The 13,588-nt window shown below is 38.4% G+C and overlaps 1 protein-coding gene across 4 annotated transcripts in view; it reads right to left on the bottom strand.

Annotated features, from left to right (window-relative positions):
* EMCN (endomucin) overlaps nucleotides 1-13,588 on the bottom strand; it is a 100,086-nt gene that overhangs the window by 11,237 nt on the left and 75,261 nt on the right. For 3 of the 4 annotated variants that reach the window (XM_039217955.1, XM_039217954.1, XM_039217953.1), the window contains 5 exons: nucleotides 12,653-12,745; nucleotides 12,158-12,211; nucleotides 10,348-10,443; nucleotides 5,895-5,919; nucleotides 4,424-4,485 (listed from right to left, as the gene is read on the bottom strand). In XM_039217955.1, the coding sequence (XP_039073886.1) occupies nucleotides 4,424-4,485; nucleotides 5,895-5,919; nucleotides 10,348-10,443; nucleotides 12,158-12,211; nucleotides 12,653-12,745 (330 nt within the window). The remainder of the gene's footprint in view (nucleotides 1-4,423; nucleotides 4,486-5,894; nucleotides 5,920-10,347; nucleotides 10,444-12,157; nucleotides 12,212-12,652; nucleotides 12,746-13,588) is intronic. The other variant, XM_039217956.1, reaches the window with a different exon arrangement.

The following is a 13,588-nucleotide window of genomic DNA, read 5'->3' as shown; positions in this document are numbered from 1 at the left end:
GTGCCCCTAGGCATCAGCACTCCTGTATCCCCTCAAGGAGTGCTTTAAAATGAAATTCAAAGATACTATGCTTTCTTTCTTCTGGGAAGTCATATATTCTTTAAGCAGTTTTCTTCATAATTCCTATAGTCTTTAATATTGAAAAGAAGACAATGTATATGAACTTTCTGAGATGTGATATAAGTAGCAATCATATTTTTTTTTTAATTTTTTAATGTTTTATTTATTTCTAGGAGAGAGAGAGAGACAGCGTGAGCAGGGGAGGGTCAGAGAGAGAGGGAGTCACAGACTGAAACAGGCTCCAGGCTCTGAGCTGGCAGTCAGCACAGAGCCCGACGAGGGGCTCGAACCCACGAACTGCGAGATCATGACCCAAGCGAAAGTCGGCCGCTTAACCGACTAAGCCACCCAAGTGCCCAAGACAGGCAAGTATTTTAATCTGTCAACATGGTCTTTGCCTCTTTTCAAAAGTGTATCCCTTGTGATTACAATGTTATCTTTTATTATTTTTACTTTTAAAAATATTTTTAGAAGTTTNGAGCTGGCAGTCAGCACAGAGCCCGACGCGGGGCTCGAACCCACGAACCGCGAGATCATGACCTAAGCGAAAGTCGGACGCTTAACCGACTAAGCCACCCAGGCGCCCCAGTAGCAATCATATTTAAGATGCATTACGGCACATAGGTATATTTTGAGGTCAGTCATGGTGATGTTTGGCTTGGCAAGATTTCTGACTAAAACTGAGTGGGATCTTACATTTTCTCATAAAGGATTCCCTGATCTGCCCTATTTGGTCCTCCTTTGTTTCTGAAAGCAGATTCTTGTTGAACTCTAGCAGACTTTTTCTTTTACATTGAAGAACGCTCCTAATTTAAATAGTCAAATTTTAAACATTTAAAGGTTGCATTGTCAGCAGAGGACCCTACTTGAGAGAGGACATATTTGAAGAAAGCAAGAGGTGTGGATGAATAAACAATGTGGCCTAATCAGAGGAAGCTTTGGAGCAAGGAACTGTCTTATTAGGAGAAAATGATCAGAACAACAGCGATGGCTCCTGGGGGCTTCTGGGAACCCAGACACTTTAGTATTCACTGGCATTTCCCCTGAAGGTAGGTTGCTACAGAGCTCTGTTTCCTTGGAAACATGATTTATTGACCTCTAAAATGGCACAATTTATTCTGAGATGTAATACCAGCGCTTGTAAATTAAAGTACTGACCAATCCAATGAGTTCATATGGCCACTGAAGCTCAAATTTCATTTTGTTACCGCTTAGGCACATTAACACTATATTTCTTAGGCCACAGAGCAAATAACATAAAATGGAACAGTCATCAATTCTGAATGGTGGGTAGTCAGATATTCGTTCTTTCAAATTCTTTTCTGTATTTTTCAGATTTCTCAAAACTTTTATATAGGAGGTAGTGGAAAATGTAGCCGAATGCATGTATTTGTACCAAAGCTAACCATTTTAAATTTTATTCTAGTTACATTTTAGGAAAAATATTACTGTTGGGCAAAATATATTTACGTAAGAATAATTGTAACAATGTAACTTCTGTTGAGTATGGTGAGCATAGTGTTATTAAAAACGCATATTTGAATCAATTTAAAAGAAGTGAACAGAGATTTGTTGATGAGTGTGTCAGGGGCTAGACCTTAATAAAAACTGTGTTGGTACAAACAGCATTTGTAGATCATTGTGTTCTAGATTATTAGTTCCAGGCCATTGAAACTGACTCTGGGGGCACCTTGGTGGCTCAGTCCGTTAAGCGTCCGGCTTCAGCTCAGGTCATGATCTCACGGTTCATGGGTTCAAGCCCCGCGTCGGGCTCTGTGCTGACAGCCAGCTCAGAGCCTGGAGCCTGTTTCAGATTCTGTGTCTCCTTCTCTCTCTGACCCTTCCCTGTTTATGCTGTCTCTCTCTCTTTCTCAAAACTAAATAAAACACTTTTTAAAAATTTAAAAAATACTGACTCTGAATGAGCAATTTTAATTTTGCCCTATCACCAAATATTTCCCGTGAAAATCAGATGGGTTGGCCATTGAAAGGTTATTTCATTAAAAGAGGTATGATTCTTAAATGAAAATTGGCGGAAATAAAATGACCAGAGAATAGATTTTATTATTTCCACAGTAATACTTCCTCCTCAGACCTGCGACCCAAAAATTTACTTATGATGAAAAGGAATCTTGGAGAATTAAGGGTCTTCCTAACTACCCCACCATAGTCTATTTCAATAATTACTCTGGTGACAATGTGAATGGGAGATATCAGTTTAAGTCGAAGTTTCCTTGGACCTTAAAGAAGAATCACATAGTAAATTTGCAACCAAGAAACACAAGCTTCTCTGGAATTTTCCCATCCTCAAGTCTCAATTCTGGTGTCAGTTGTCATTTCCCTGATAGAAATGGGGGACAGCATAGCAGGTGGTCCTGATCTCAGCCCTCTCCTTGCGAGGATAGCCAGGGGCTCCTACAAGGAGGCTTCTTCCCAATCCTGGGTAGCCTGCTAATCCACAGCTCAGAGAGCCCCAAGGCCACAGAGTATTTTGTTAAATCTCCAAGGGAGTAAGGAGAGTGCATAAAATTATCCTGATGCTTGTCTACACACAGGCAGGTTCTGAGAACTTTGCTTGGCAAATGGTGTGATCACACTAAGGATCCTTATTTAATAAGACTAGTTCGCATGTAGGCTGCTCTTCCCTGACCTGGTAGAATAGGCTTAGCAACTGAGTCAAGGTTGGTGAATAACCAGGGGAAACCTGTACGTGGTTTCCAATTATTCTATGAATAAATTTCACTTCTGTGTCCATTCAGGAGTTACCTCTAAGAGAACAGTGTGGGAATAAAGGAAATGCATACATCGAAGAGTAGAATAGATGCAAGAATGAAGAAGGCTCTCATAAGAGCAAATGACTCACATGAGGGGTCTGGGCATGTCTCTGCAGATACTGGGTGCCCTTCCTCAGTTTTCAAGTCTTCTGTGTGTGTGGTGTAGTTTGTTCTAGTTAGAAATTCCTACCTGACGCTGGGACCACATTCAGGCTTTGATACCTCACTCTTGAAATCAGGACAATATTGGTTGCTTTTTGTTTGACAAAATTGTTTTCTGCTGCATAAGTATAATGCAGCTTGTCATTCCATAGCTCTCATGTTATATACTATATATATAGTACATGTTATATACTATACAAAATAATCATTTTATACAGGTAAAATGGGGTGGCTGCATATTTTAAGTGTATTCATTTAACTTGATATTTAAATTAGATCTACAAGGATTGTTTTGTTGAGTAAATAATTATTTTTTATTTTATTGATTTTTTTACTTTTAGGGAGAGAGAGAGAGAGAGAGAGAGAGAGAGAATATGAGGGACAGAGGAAGAAAGAAAGAATCCCGAACTCCACAAGAAGCCTGATGCAGGGCTTGATCCCACAGTCCTGGATCATGACCTGCTCCAAAATCAAGAGTTGGATGCTCAACCAACTGAGCCACCCAGGTGCCCCATTATTCATATGGCTGTTTTGTAATATTGATGTTTTAAAAATTTGGTCTACCCAAAACAAGAAAAAATCTTTAATTCTTCATTTTTAAAAGCTATATGACATCTCATTTTTCATCATTCTTGATGCAAATATAAGTAACATAAATCACAATCTCTTTTTTGAAAAATGTATACATTTCAAATCTGATTTAAAAACCTAGGATATTGGGGAAAAAATTAAATATTACCAACAGGAGATTATGGTTTCTCCTCATTGGGAAACTCAATTAAAATTATATGAAGTAATACAAAATAGGATTTACATTTTAACTGATGAGCTCTAGTTCTAGTTGACTATAGGTAGCCCTTAGCAAAAATAAAACAATAGCAGTAATAAAAGACCGTGTGGCACATTTAATGTTTTTCTGCTACTGCTACAGAATAGAAAATGCCTTGAGTTCCCACCCCTTCTTTAGAACACATATACACATTATAAAAAGCAACCTCTAAAAGTACAATGGTCCAATAATCTTCCCAAAAATAATATTTCCAGGACTCCTCTTTCCTCTATAGGAGAATTTTGTATTTTGGGGTAGTTACTAATTATTTCTAAATATATTATGCTTTTTGGTTGTCTTTCACATGAACGAAATCCAAGTTAGATTTTGAACTAACCATATTCAGGGGCACCTGAGTGGCTCAGTTGGTTAAGCATCTGACTTCTGTTCAGATCACTATCTCATGGTTCTTGAGTTCAAACCCCGCCTCCATTCTGTGCTGACAGCTCAGAGCCTGAAGCTTGCTTTGATTTTGCGCCTCCCTCTCTCTGCCCCTCCCCCACTCATGCTTTGTCTCTCTCTGTCTCTCCAAAATGAACAAACATTTAAAACTTTTTGAAATAACCATTTTCAGCTAATCAACAATCTAGATACTTACCAGACTCGTGAGAAATTGTCTTAACAGTGAGAAGCTTCACACTCTCTTTATCGGACTGAGGTCTATTTGGAACAGAAAACATAAGTGAATATTGTAATAATTAACATTGTATGTCTGTGAAAGAAAGTATACATGATATAAACAGAATGAAGAAGCATAAAAGCACATATATATTTTTATGTATTTCTATGGCAAAAACTGTGTCTTTTTACATACAGACAGACATGTACTTTTATAACACTTTCTGCTTTAAAATCAAGCCAATAAATCTCTGTCCCACTGTTAAGCACTGATAATCTGATAAACCCAGAAATAGGTCACATGAAACACTTGTCACAAGGTCCATATCACAACGGTCTCTGGTGCCTGAAGGGAAGGCAGAGGAATGTTTGCAAATTAGCTTTTGGGCTAATGTTGAGTTCTGGGGATATCCCTTTTCATGAAGCCCTGTCTCCTACACTACAACATCTGAGCTGTCTATTCTAACCAAGACTCCCCACTTAATCCTTTCTCAGAATTGAAACAGTTTTAAACCCAGATTACCTTCCTTGGACATCTCAAGAGACTCTATTTCTAATCAAGAAAGGTAGGTGATCTAGGAATATTATTTTTAAAGTTCACAACTCCGTAAAGGCAACCTACAAATTCACGTCAACGATGAGAATCTTAACTATTAAAGAGATATTAAAATAGTTTGTCTCTTTGCAGAACCTTGACTGTAACAGTTGCCTAGATTGATAACCTCTGGTTTTTTGTTTGTTTGTTTATTTTAATAAAGTCAAAGTACAATAACCATTGACTGCTAAGATAAAGTCACTCAGAGCTGTCTCAAAGCACAGGCATGATTATTCCTTAACTGTGATGAACATACTGAAAATTTCACTGGGAAAGTGATCTTTTTTTTTTTTTTTTTTTTTTTTTTTTAAGAGAGAGAGAGAGACAGCATGAGCAGGGGAGGGGCAGAGAGAGAGGGAGACACAGAATCTGAAACAGGCTCCAGGCTCTGAGCTAGCTGTCAGCACAGAGCCTGACATGGGGCTCGAACCCATGAACCGTGAGATCATGACCTGAGCCGAAGTTGGACACTCAACCGACTGAGCTACCCAGGCACCCCACTGGGATAGCGTACTTAAAACTCTATCTTAAAAATCTCTATGAGATTTTTCTTTATAGTTATTTATATTCATTCTTTTCCCTTTGCATTCCATCTTTGAATTTCCCATTTTACTACTTTATCCAAGCTTCAGAACAAATCTTCCTGCCTTTCAGTTGTTGGAATTTCTTTGTTGGATAGAGAGTTCTGACAAATAGCCAAACCCTATTTCTAGTGCTTTTTGTACAATTTGTTTTAAAAAATAAATCAATAAAAGTATAAGTAGAAGATTAATGTTACGTATAGATAGACAGGTAGATAGATAGATACAGATATGGTAGGATCAGAGCTTCTGGAAAAAATGATATGGCTACTTACTGGTCGTTTCCATTTTCTGGTGTGCCTAAAGGAGAACAGACTTGTTATTACAGCTGTGAGAAGCTGGCTACAACCTGCCCCCCACTCCCCCCGGGCAAAAAACATCCACTCCCAGACCCCAACTACTTTCTGTGCAGAGATGTTTATAAAGCCACTTTGTAACTTTTTAAACATTTCCATTGCTGCCCCCACTGGACTTTTTCTCAGATATGGTTACTACTATTCCTCAGGTATGGCTGACGCATTCATGGGATAGCCCTAAGTGGGACAACTCCCCTGAATTTAGTTCTGGACTAATTTTAATCTTATAGTTTCATATTGCTATGTGAAACTACTATCCATTATCACACATCCCACAGACACCAGAAAATGTCTCAGTTTATTTTAGTATCTCTGAAAAAGAATTTTCCTCAAAGTATCAAATTACCTTTTTAGACCAGAGAATTGGATTGTTGGCTCTCCTTTATACATTGCTCTTTCTGGTGACACAAGTCACTGTATTTGTGGCAAACAACGGTGTAGGCATTGCCTCTAATTGCATCTGGAGCCCACTGATTCAGCCTCTCAAAAGGGCCCTGCAGAATGTCACTGAGGCTACTAACTGTAACTAATCTGTTTGCTTTGCCTGGCCGCTCATCTACAGTCTGGTAGAAGACATTTTGGGGGGTAGAGTGAGAATTCAAAATGATTCATTCCGCACAAAACCTTGGCCTTTAGGGAGGATATGTTGGTGGTCAAACCTTGCATTAATCTGTGGCATATCAGGCAAACTATTTAATGTAATTGCCTAGGGCCCCCCCTTGTTTTGTTCCCAACTGTGCTGTGGTTTTATTTCATTGCTACTCAGCTTTCATCTCTTGGATTTCCTTTCACGTCTAATGTAGCCCTTGACATTGAGATGTGCCTTTTAACTATAATTCTCCTGGCAATGACCATCATTGTTTTGTAAAGAGTTTGATTTCCACTAATATTTTGGCTACTTCTATTTCTGTCACCTTGGCTAAGACACAGCAGCATGACTCTTAATCCCTAGGATATAATTCATGGCACCATATGCTGTTCACCAATTCAATCTAACTTTGTCTTCCCAACATCAGTAGGATTTTAACAGCATTTTTAAATTCCTATTTTAAGTGTTATGTATGATATCACTCATGATGCTCATAGCCCTGTTTCAAAGTGAGTTGAAATTTTCTTTCATGTCTGTTTTTCTCCCTCTTAGAATACTGTAATACAGATTAATTATCAGATAGATGCATACCAACAGACCACCTTCTGCATATATGCTGTTCTTACTTAGGTTAAAGCTTGGACTACTGTCAACATTATCTAGATACACTTAATTCCATACCAACATCTCTGAATCATGTTGTCTTCCAGAAAGCAGAGAGTATTTACAAATTTTCTGAACTTGAAGTCTAACCCACATACTTGAAGAGAGATGAACTGTGGGTGTTTAATGGTACTAATTTAATAACAGTGCTGTAAAAATCTGTTCAGAAAGGAAAGTTAACAATAACCAGATAGATTTTGCTAATTGTACAATTACCGAATTTGGTTATAAAGTATTATGTGCCTTCAGAATAACTCTCCATAGCTATAGGTATTTTATACATTTTTTCCCCTGAATGATCCAATTCGTCCAATTCATTTCGTTAATAGAAAATGTCAACTTTTCAAATACCTTAGTTGCAAATCATCTTATGCAAAGCAGTCTTTCAGTACAGGGTATTTTTACAAATGGATTTAGCACATTAATTTTTTTTTTTTAACCTGTCCTACTCAACACCCACAAGCTTCAACTTGGAGGGTCGATTTCCCACATAAAATAGGATTGGTGGTTTAGATATGTGGAGGAATTAAACTGATTTACAAAATTGCTATTTCCCTTCTGGAAACTGACTAAGGAAACATAGTTCAGAGATTATTAAGAAGTTTATTCACTAACTCCCAAAGGGAAAGGCATTTATTTGTTTTTTTTTTCTTATCTTCCAATAAGAGCTAAAATGAACACTACTGGCTTTTTGTGTAACTTTGCCTTGTACTGTCACACTTGTGCCCTGAACTCTCCGTGAGGTGCATGGTCAGGGATTGGGCTCAGGAACCGCATCCAGTAGTGTTCATGGGGTGAACAGAGAATAGTGTGGCTTGCGTATCTTATAAAAACAATCGTTGTTTACTTTAGAGTATATGAGACTTCGGTAGTATTCTGTTAGTAAAATATTTAGAATTGAAGTGAGGTAAGGGAAGGTCCTATTTTACTGAAAATTAAAATTTTAAGTCAACAGCAACAAGCAAGGCTCTGCTATGTATCATACACAGTGTGATGTGAACAACACGTGCTTTGTGACTTGGGGGCTTGCCTGATGTTATGGACTGAATGTTTGTGTCCTCCTGAAACTCATCTGTTACGTCTTAATCCCCAGTGGGATGGTATTAGGAGGTAGAGCCTTCAGAAGGTCATTAGGTCAGGAGGGTGGAGTCCTCATGAACCAGATCCTTTATAAAAGATCCCAGAGAGCTCTCCTGTCCTCTCTGCCATGTGAAGACGCGGCGAGAGGGTGGCTGTTTATAAACCAGGGAGAGTGCCCTCATGAGACATCAAATCTGAGGATGCCTTGATTGGACTTCTCAGCCTCCAGTACTGAGCGGAGAAATGTTTGCTGCTTAAGCCACACTATCTGTGGTGTTTTTGTTATGACAGACCCAACAAACTAAGACCCAACCTGCAGTGGAAGTAGGCACATAGACAAGTGACTGTACGATAATGGATGAATATTATTACAAAATTCTGTGCAAGTCGAAGTAGGAACACTCTAGTGTCCTTAAAGTGTGTTATAGAAAGATACACTCAATTGCTGTTTGAGCTAGATTTTCATGGATAAATTGCAGATCAGGTATGTTACAAAAGGTAAGTGGTGAGCAAGGCATTCTGGGAGAGGGAGTATATGGATGAAGGCTCTATACTATGCAACCAGGCCTCAGGTCTGGAATGAAAAGACAGGTCTGTGTTTGAGACAATGGGGTGTGGGGGGGTGGGGGGGTGGGGGGGAGGGTGCTGAGCCACGGGAACTGAAAGTGGTTTGAGAGAGCTCAAGTGTCTGGGACAGGAAAAAGACTGAAGAAAGATTCAGAAGACTGAATAAAGTAAGGATTTAGTTCATCACAATGTATTGATAGTGGTTGATTAATTGTGGCAAACATAGCATACTACTGTTAGATAGTAATAATACAGGAAACGGGTGTGGTGTAGGGGAACTCTTGAACTACCTTCGTGACTTCTTTGTAAATCTCAGTCTATTTTAAAATAACAAATTATTTTAAAAAGAATAAAAATCTGATGCAATTATGGAAACCATAAATCTTTAAGAGGAAGGAGAAGAAGATGAAGCAGCAAAAAGGAAAAATAAAAACAAAGGGTAAGGGTGTAAAAGAGAACAGTGCTATTTGCTTACATATTTATTTAATCTCATTTCAGGAGTAGAATTTACTGGTTCATCACTTACATACAACATCCAGTGTTCATGACAACAGGTGCCCTCCTTAGTACCCATCACCCACCTATTCCATTCCACTACTCACCCAATCACCTCCCCCTCCAGCAACCCTCAGTTTGTTCTCTACAGTTAAGAATAGCAGTAGCATTTTAAAGAAAAGAGGAAAGTCCTTAAACTCTATTGGAGAGATTAGGAGGGTAATAAAGAATTGCCACACTAAAATCCTACTAAAAGTTGCCATCGTGTTCAATCTTGAGAAGATGAATCAATTAGCAGGACACATAGTCATGGAACACACCTTTATTGAAAGGAAGCTGTGTCCCCCAGAAGTGAATAAGTCACAGAATGCTCCTCTGGAGACTATGGGCCCATCAGTTGAATCCTTAGCAATACAGGGGTGCTCAGTCAGTTAAGTGTTCGACTTTAGCTCAGGTCATGATCTCATGGTTCGTGGGTTCAAGCCCCATGTTGGGCTCTGGCTGACAGCTCAGAGCCTGGAGCCTGCTTTGGATTCTGTGTCTCCCTCTTTCTCTCTGCCCCTCCCCTGCTCATGTTCTGTCTCTCAAAACTTAATAAATGTTAAAAAATTGTTTAAAAATCCTTAGCAATATTACCTTTATTTTTTGTCACATGGAAGTGGAAAAAATCTTCACTACAGATAAATTTATGCCTTCTTTACTACCATAATCCCCTGACACTCACAAAACTGGGTTTATTTCATTAAAAAGAATCTGTTCATGTCTGATTACATATACCACTAGTAAATGCTCAGTCCTTACACCCATCAGCATTCAATGGGTTTCTCTACCCCTTCCCGTCTATTTCTGTGATCAAGCAACATGGCACTTTCGTTCTTTCTGTAATCCTCCTCTCCCCTCAAGGGTTTAAATTCAAGTTTAGACTGAATATATATTCACCTTTCAGGAAACAAAATGAGACAAAACCCTGTCACCTACCTGGGTCGGTCTTCCGGCACATTCGATACAAACCCACAAGAATAAATGCTGAAAGTGTCACCACAATCAAAGCAATAACCACTGGCAAAATAATACCTAAAGTGTATTGAAGACATTATCAATTAGTGTGGCTGCTGAATTTAACAGTAAGTAGTGTACCAAGTAAAAGCATGCATGGCGTCCTTCCTTCTTTCAACATCACTCTACGAGACATATTATATTTTAGGCAAAGAAGATAAATCTGATTCAAAGGTTTTGCTCTGGTTGTCATTTCTGACACATCCACTTGATGTCAGTCTTGCAGCCTTTTGAAATAAAATTCCAAACCTAAGGGAGCTGGTTCCTCACCTTAGAGACTGGAGAAGTGAGGCAATGGAAGACTGGGAAGATGTCCTCTAGACTGTAGTCTGACTCACATTCACACAGTCTATTCTTTACTCCTTCATAATAAGGTTACTGGAATCTATCTATCTATCTATCTATCTATCTATCTATCTATCTATCTTTTATCTATCTATATCTGCCATACTGGAATTGCTCTAGTCATAATGTTGGCATCCTAAAATACTTGCAAATATCTTTCCATAATAATATCTTAAAACTAGAAATGGCATAAAACAGCATAAGTGGACATAAGTGGATATCAGAATCGATTTCTAAAAGTGAACACATAGTTCAAGAAAGATGTATGTGGTTGTGGCTCTCCATTTAAGGGAGAGGTGTTGGGACAGTTAATTAGGGTGAGTTTTTAAGAGGGGAGTCTTGCTGTTTTGCTTTGTTTTTAGCACCTGCCTTATTTTCTGACAGCCATTTCCCAAGACAGCTATCATAAGGGTACAACCAGAGATGTAGAGGTTATAGTTCTTATTTAATTAGCTATTCTTAGCTGCTTGCATATGTACTCTTAGTACTTATTCAATTCATTTGTAGGATGGCATACACTTCCAATTTTATGGTTAAATGTTTGTTTCACATTAGACCTTGAGCGAGATCATTAGTGCCTCCCCAAATGAAGACACCATGAATTACACACCAGTAAATGGAATGCCGACTTACTGAATAGAATGGCTTTACCTAAAATTAGATAATCTTTTCTCATCCAGCATTATATACATTCACCTTATTCTTAATCTCTAGAGAAATTAATGGAATTTTTCTATTCAGTCCTAGAATACACATATTTTATATGACATCTATGTTTTTGCTAAAATGGGGCATTTCTTTAAAGCCCATTTTTAACATTAAGGTAGAGTTCTCTGAAGGTAAACAATTCATTTTTATAGACCTCTCCGCTTGTGCACTTTTGGCCTATCTGAGACTAGTCTCATCAATTCACAGTGTAAGGGAATTCATAAAGTAAGGGGAAAAAATCCCACTGTGTGCTCATTAAAACCAGACTCAAGGGGCGCCTTGGTGGTGGCTCAGCGGGTTGAATGTCCGACTTTGGCTCAGGTCGTGATCTAACGGTTCGTGGGTTCGAGCCCCATGTCAGGCTTTGTGCTGACAGCTCAGAGCCTGGTGGTTGCTTTGGATTCTGTGTCCCCCTTGCTCTCTGCTCTTCCCCTGCTCATGATGTCTCACTCTTTCAAAAATAAATACATTAAAAAAATGGAAAACCAACAAAAGAACCCCCCCACCCCTGACTCAATAGTAGGAAATTCTCAAACAGCAGTTAGATAGGATTATGATGGGATTGCAGGTTCAGTGAAGTTGATAAAAGGTTGTCTATAATTGATTCCTCTCCTTTATTCGTCACATTCAAACGTTCTGTGTATTTATCGCCATGAGTGAAGATATGTTCATTACTCACTGGAATAAGAGGGCTTGGCTGAAGAAGAGCTTGCATTTTTTGCATCCTCAGTACCTATTATTTTAAGAAAGAAAAAAATAAATCACCTTTGGTTAATGTATGCCAATCTTTCCCATCCTTCCCCCATTCCTTTCCTCCCATTTAAGCAGGCCTCTGTGATCTATAAGTATGATACTTCAGGTGGAAAAAAAAAAAACTCATCTCATTCTGAAAGGTCTCTGTTTTGTACACCAAGTTCGGTAGGGAGTTCATGTATACAACTTCATGAGTTTGGACAAATATATGTAACTGTGAAACTATCACTGCAATCAAGGTAATAGATAAATCACATTCAAAGTTAACACATTATCACTTTCAAAGTTTCCTTGTGTCCCTCCAGTTTTTATTTGTATTTTGATTAGACCTCAATAAAGCTTTTAAAAAAAGATTGTAGGGCTTTCTCGGTCAGAAGGGATCAAGTAAGCATGTTTCCCCTCGTGTACACAGAAGTCATACCTTGAAACTGGGAGGTGTTCCCTGGAACTGTTACTGGCATTGAAGGTGACGTACTGGCATGAGAAGGTGATATCCCTGGATGTAGAGCGTTCACTGTAGGGAAATCACACACCCAGTCAGACAAGGGTATTAATTCTTCCTGAATTTCTTTGTAGATTTAAACAGTTTGCATTTCTGAAGACCTGTGAAAACTGTTTATTGTTGAATAATAGGATACATACAATTGTACACTTAATCATAAGTTCATCAATTCTTCCTGTAGAGATGATTAAATCTGGAATCACAAAACCTAGGCGTCAGCAGCACATCTTTAAGAACTGGCCAAGAAAGCTTGAACAAGTCTCTTATCCTAAGCTGCAGCCTTTATCACCTGTGCATGAAATTCTCGTAGGAGGCAAATCTATTCAAGAACAGCATTCACATTTCAGGCATTACAACTTTGGGGGATGTTGTTTGTTTGTTTGTTTTTCCCACTGTACTTAAAATAGACATAAATGCATAGGACTTCAGATTTTATTGTGTTTCTTGGTGGTTGAAGAAAAGATTGCATCTGAGGCTTTTGTTGGAAGTATTGACTGGGGAAAATATCAAGGAAAATTCCTTCATTTTCACCTTTAAAGCTCAGTAGTTGTTTACATTTATGTGCCTTCTCTAGAATAACTGCTACTTGATTGCATTTCCACCACTGCCTGTGCTCTTTTCTTACAAAGATAATGTTAATTTTAAGTTATTATTATTCTCATTAATTTGTTTGCTCAACTCAACATCTGCAATCTTCAATCAGAAGGACTGACACAAAAACTATAAATAAAGTTGCATTATTCAAAATCCACTGATCTCAATAAGTTGCCAGGGAATATAAATAAGTGCTTTGTAAGCTTGAAGCATCTATTCTTGAGAATCTGGGATAAAACACAGTTTGTGTTTAGAATGATT

Source organism: Hyaena hyaena, unplaced genomic scaffold (assembly GCF_003009895.1).
Source record: "Hyaena hyaena isolate Hyena2069 unplaced genomic scaffold, ASM300989v1 scaffold_722, whole genome shotgun sequence".
NCBI classification, from domain to species: Eukaryota; Metazoa; Chordata; class Mammalia; order Carnivora; family Hyaenidae; genus Hyaena; species Hyaena hyaena.
The sequence above is the reverse complement of the archived record's forward strand: the minus strand, read 5'-3'. Positions and strand labels throughout refer to the sequence as shown.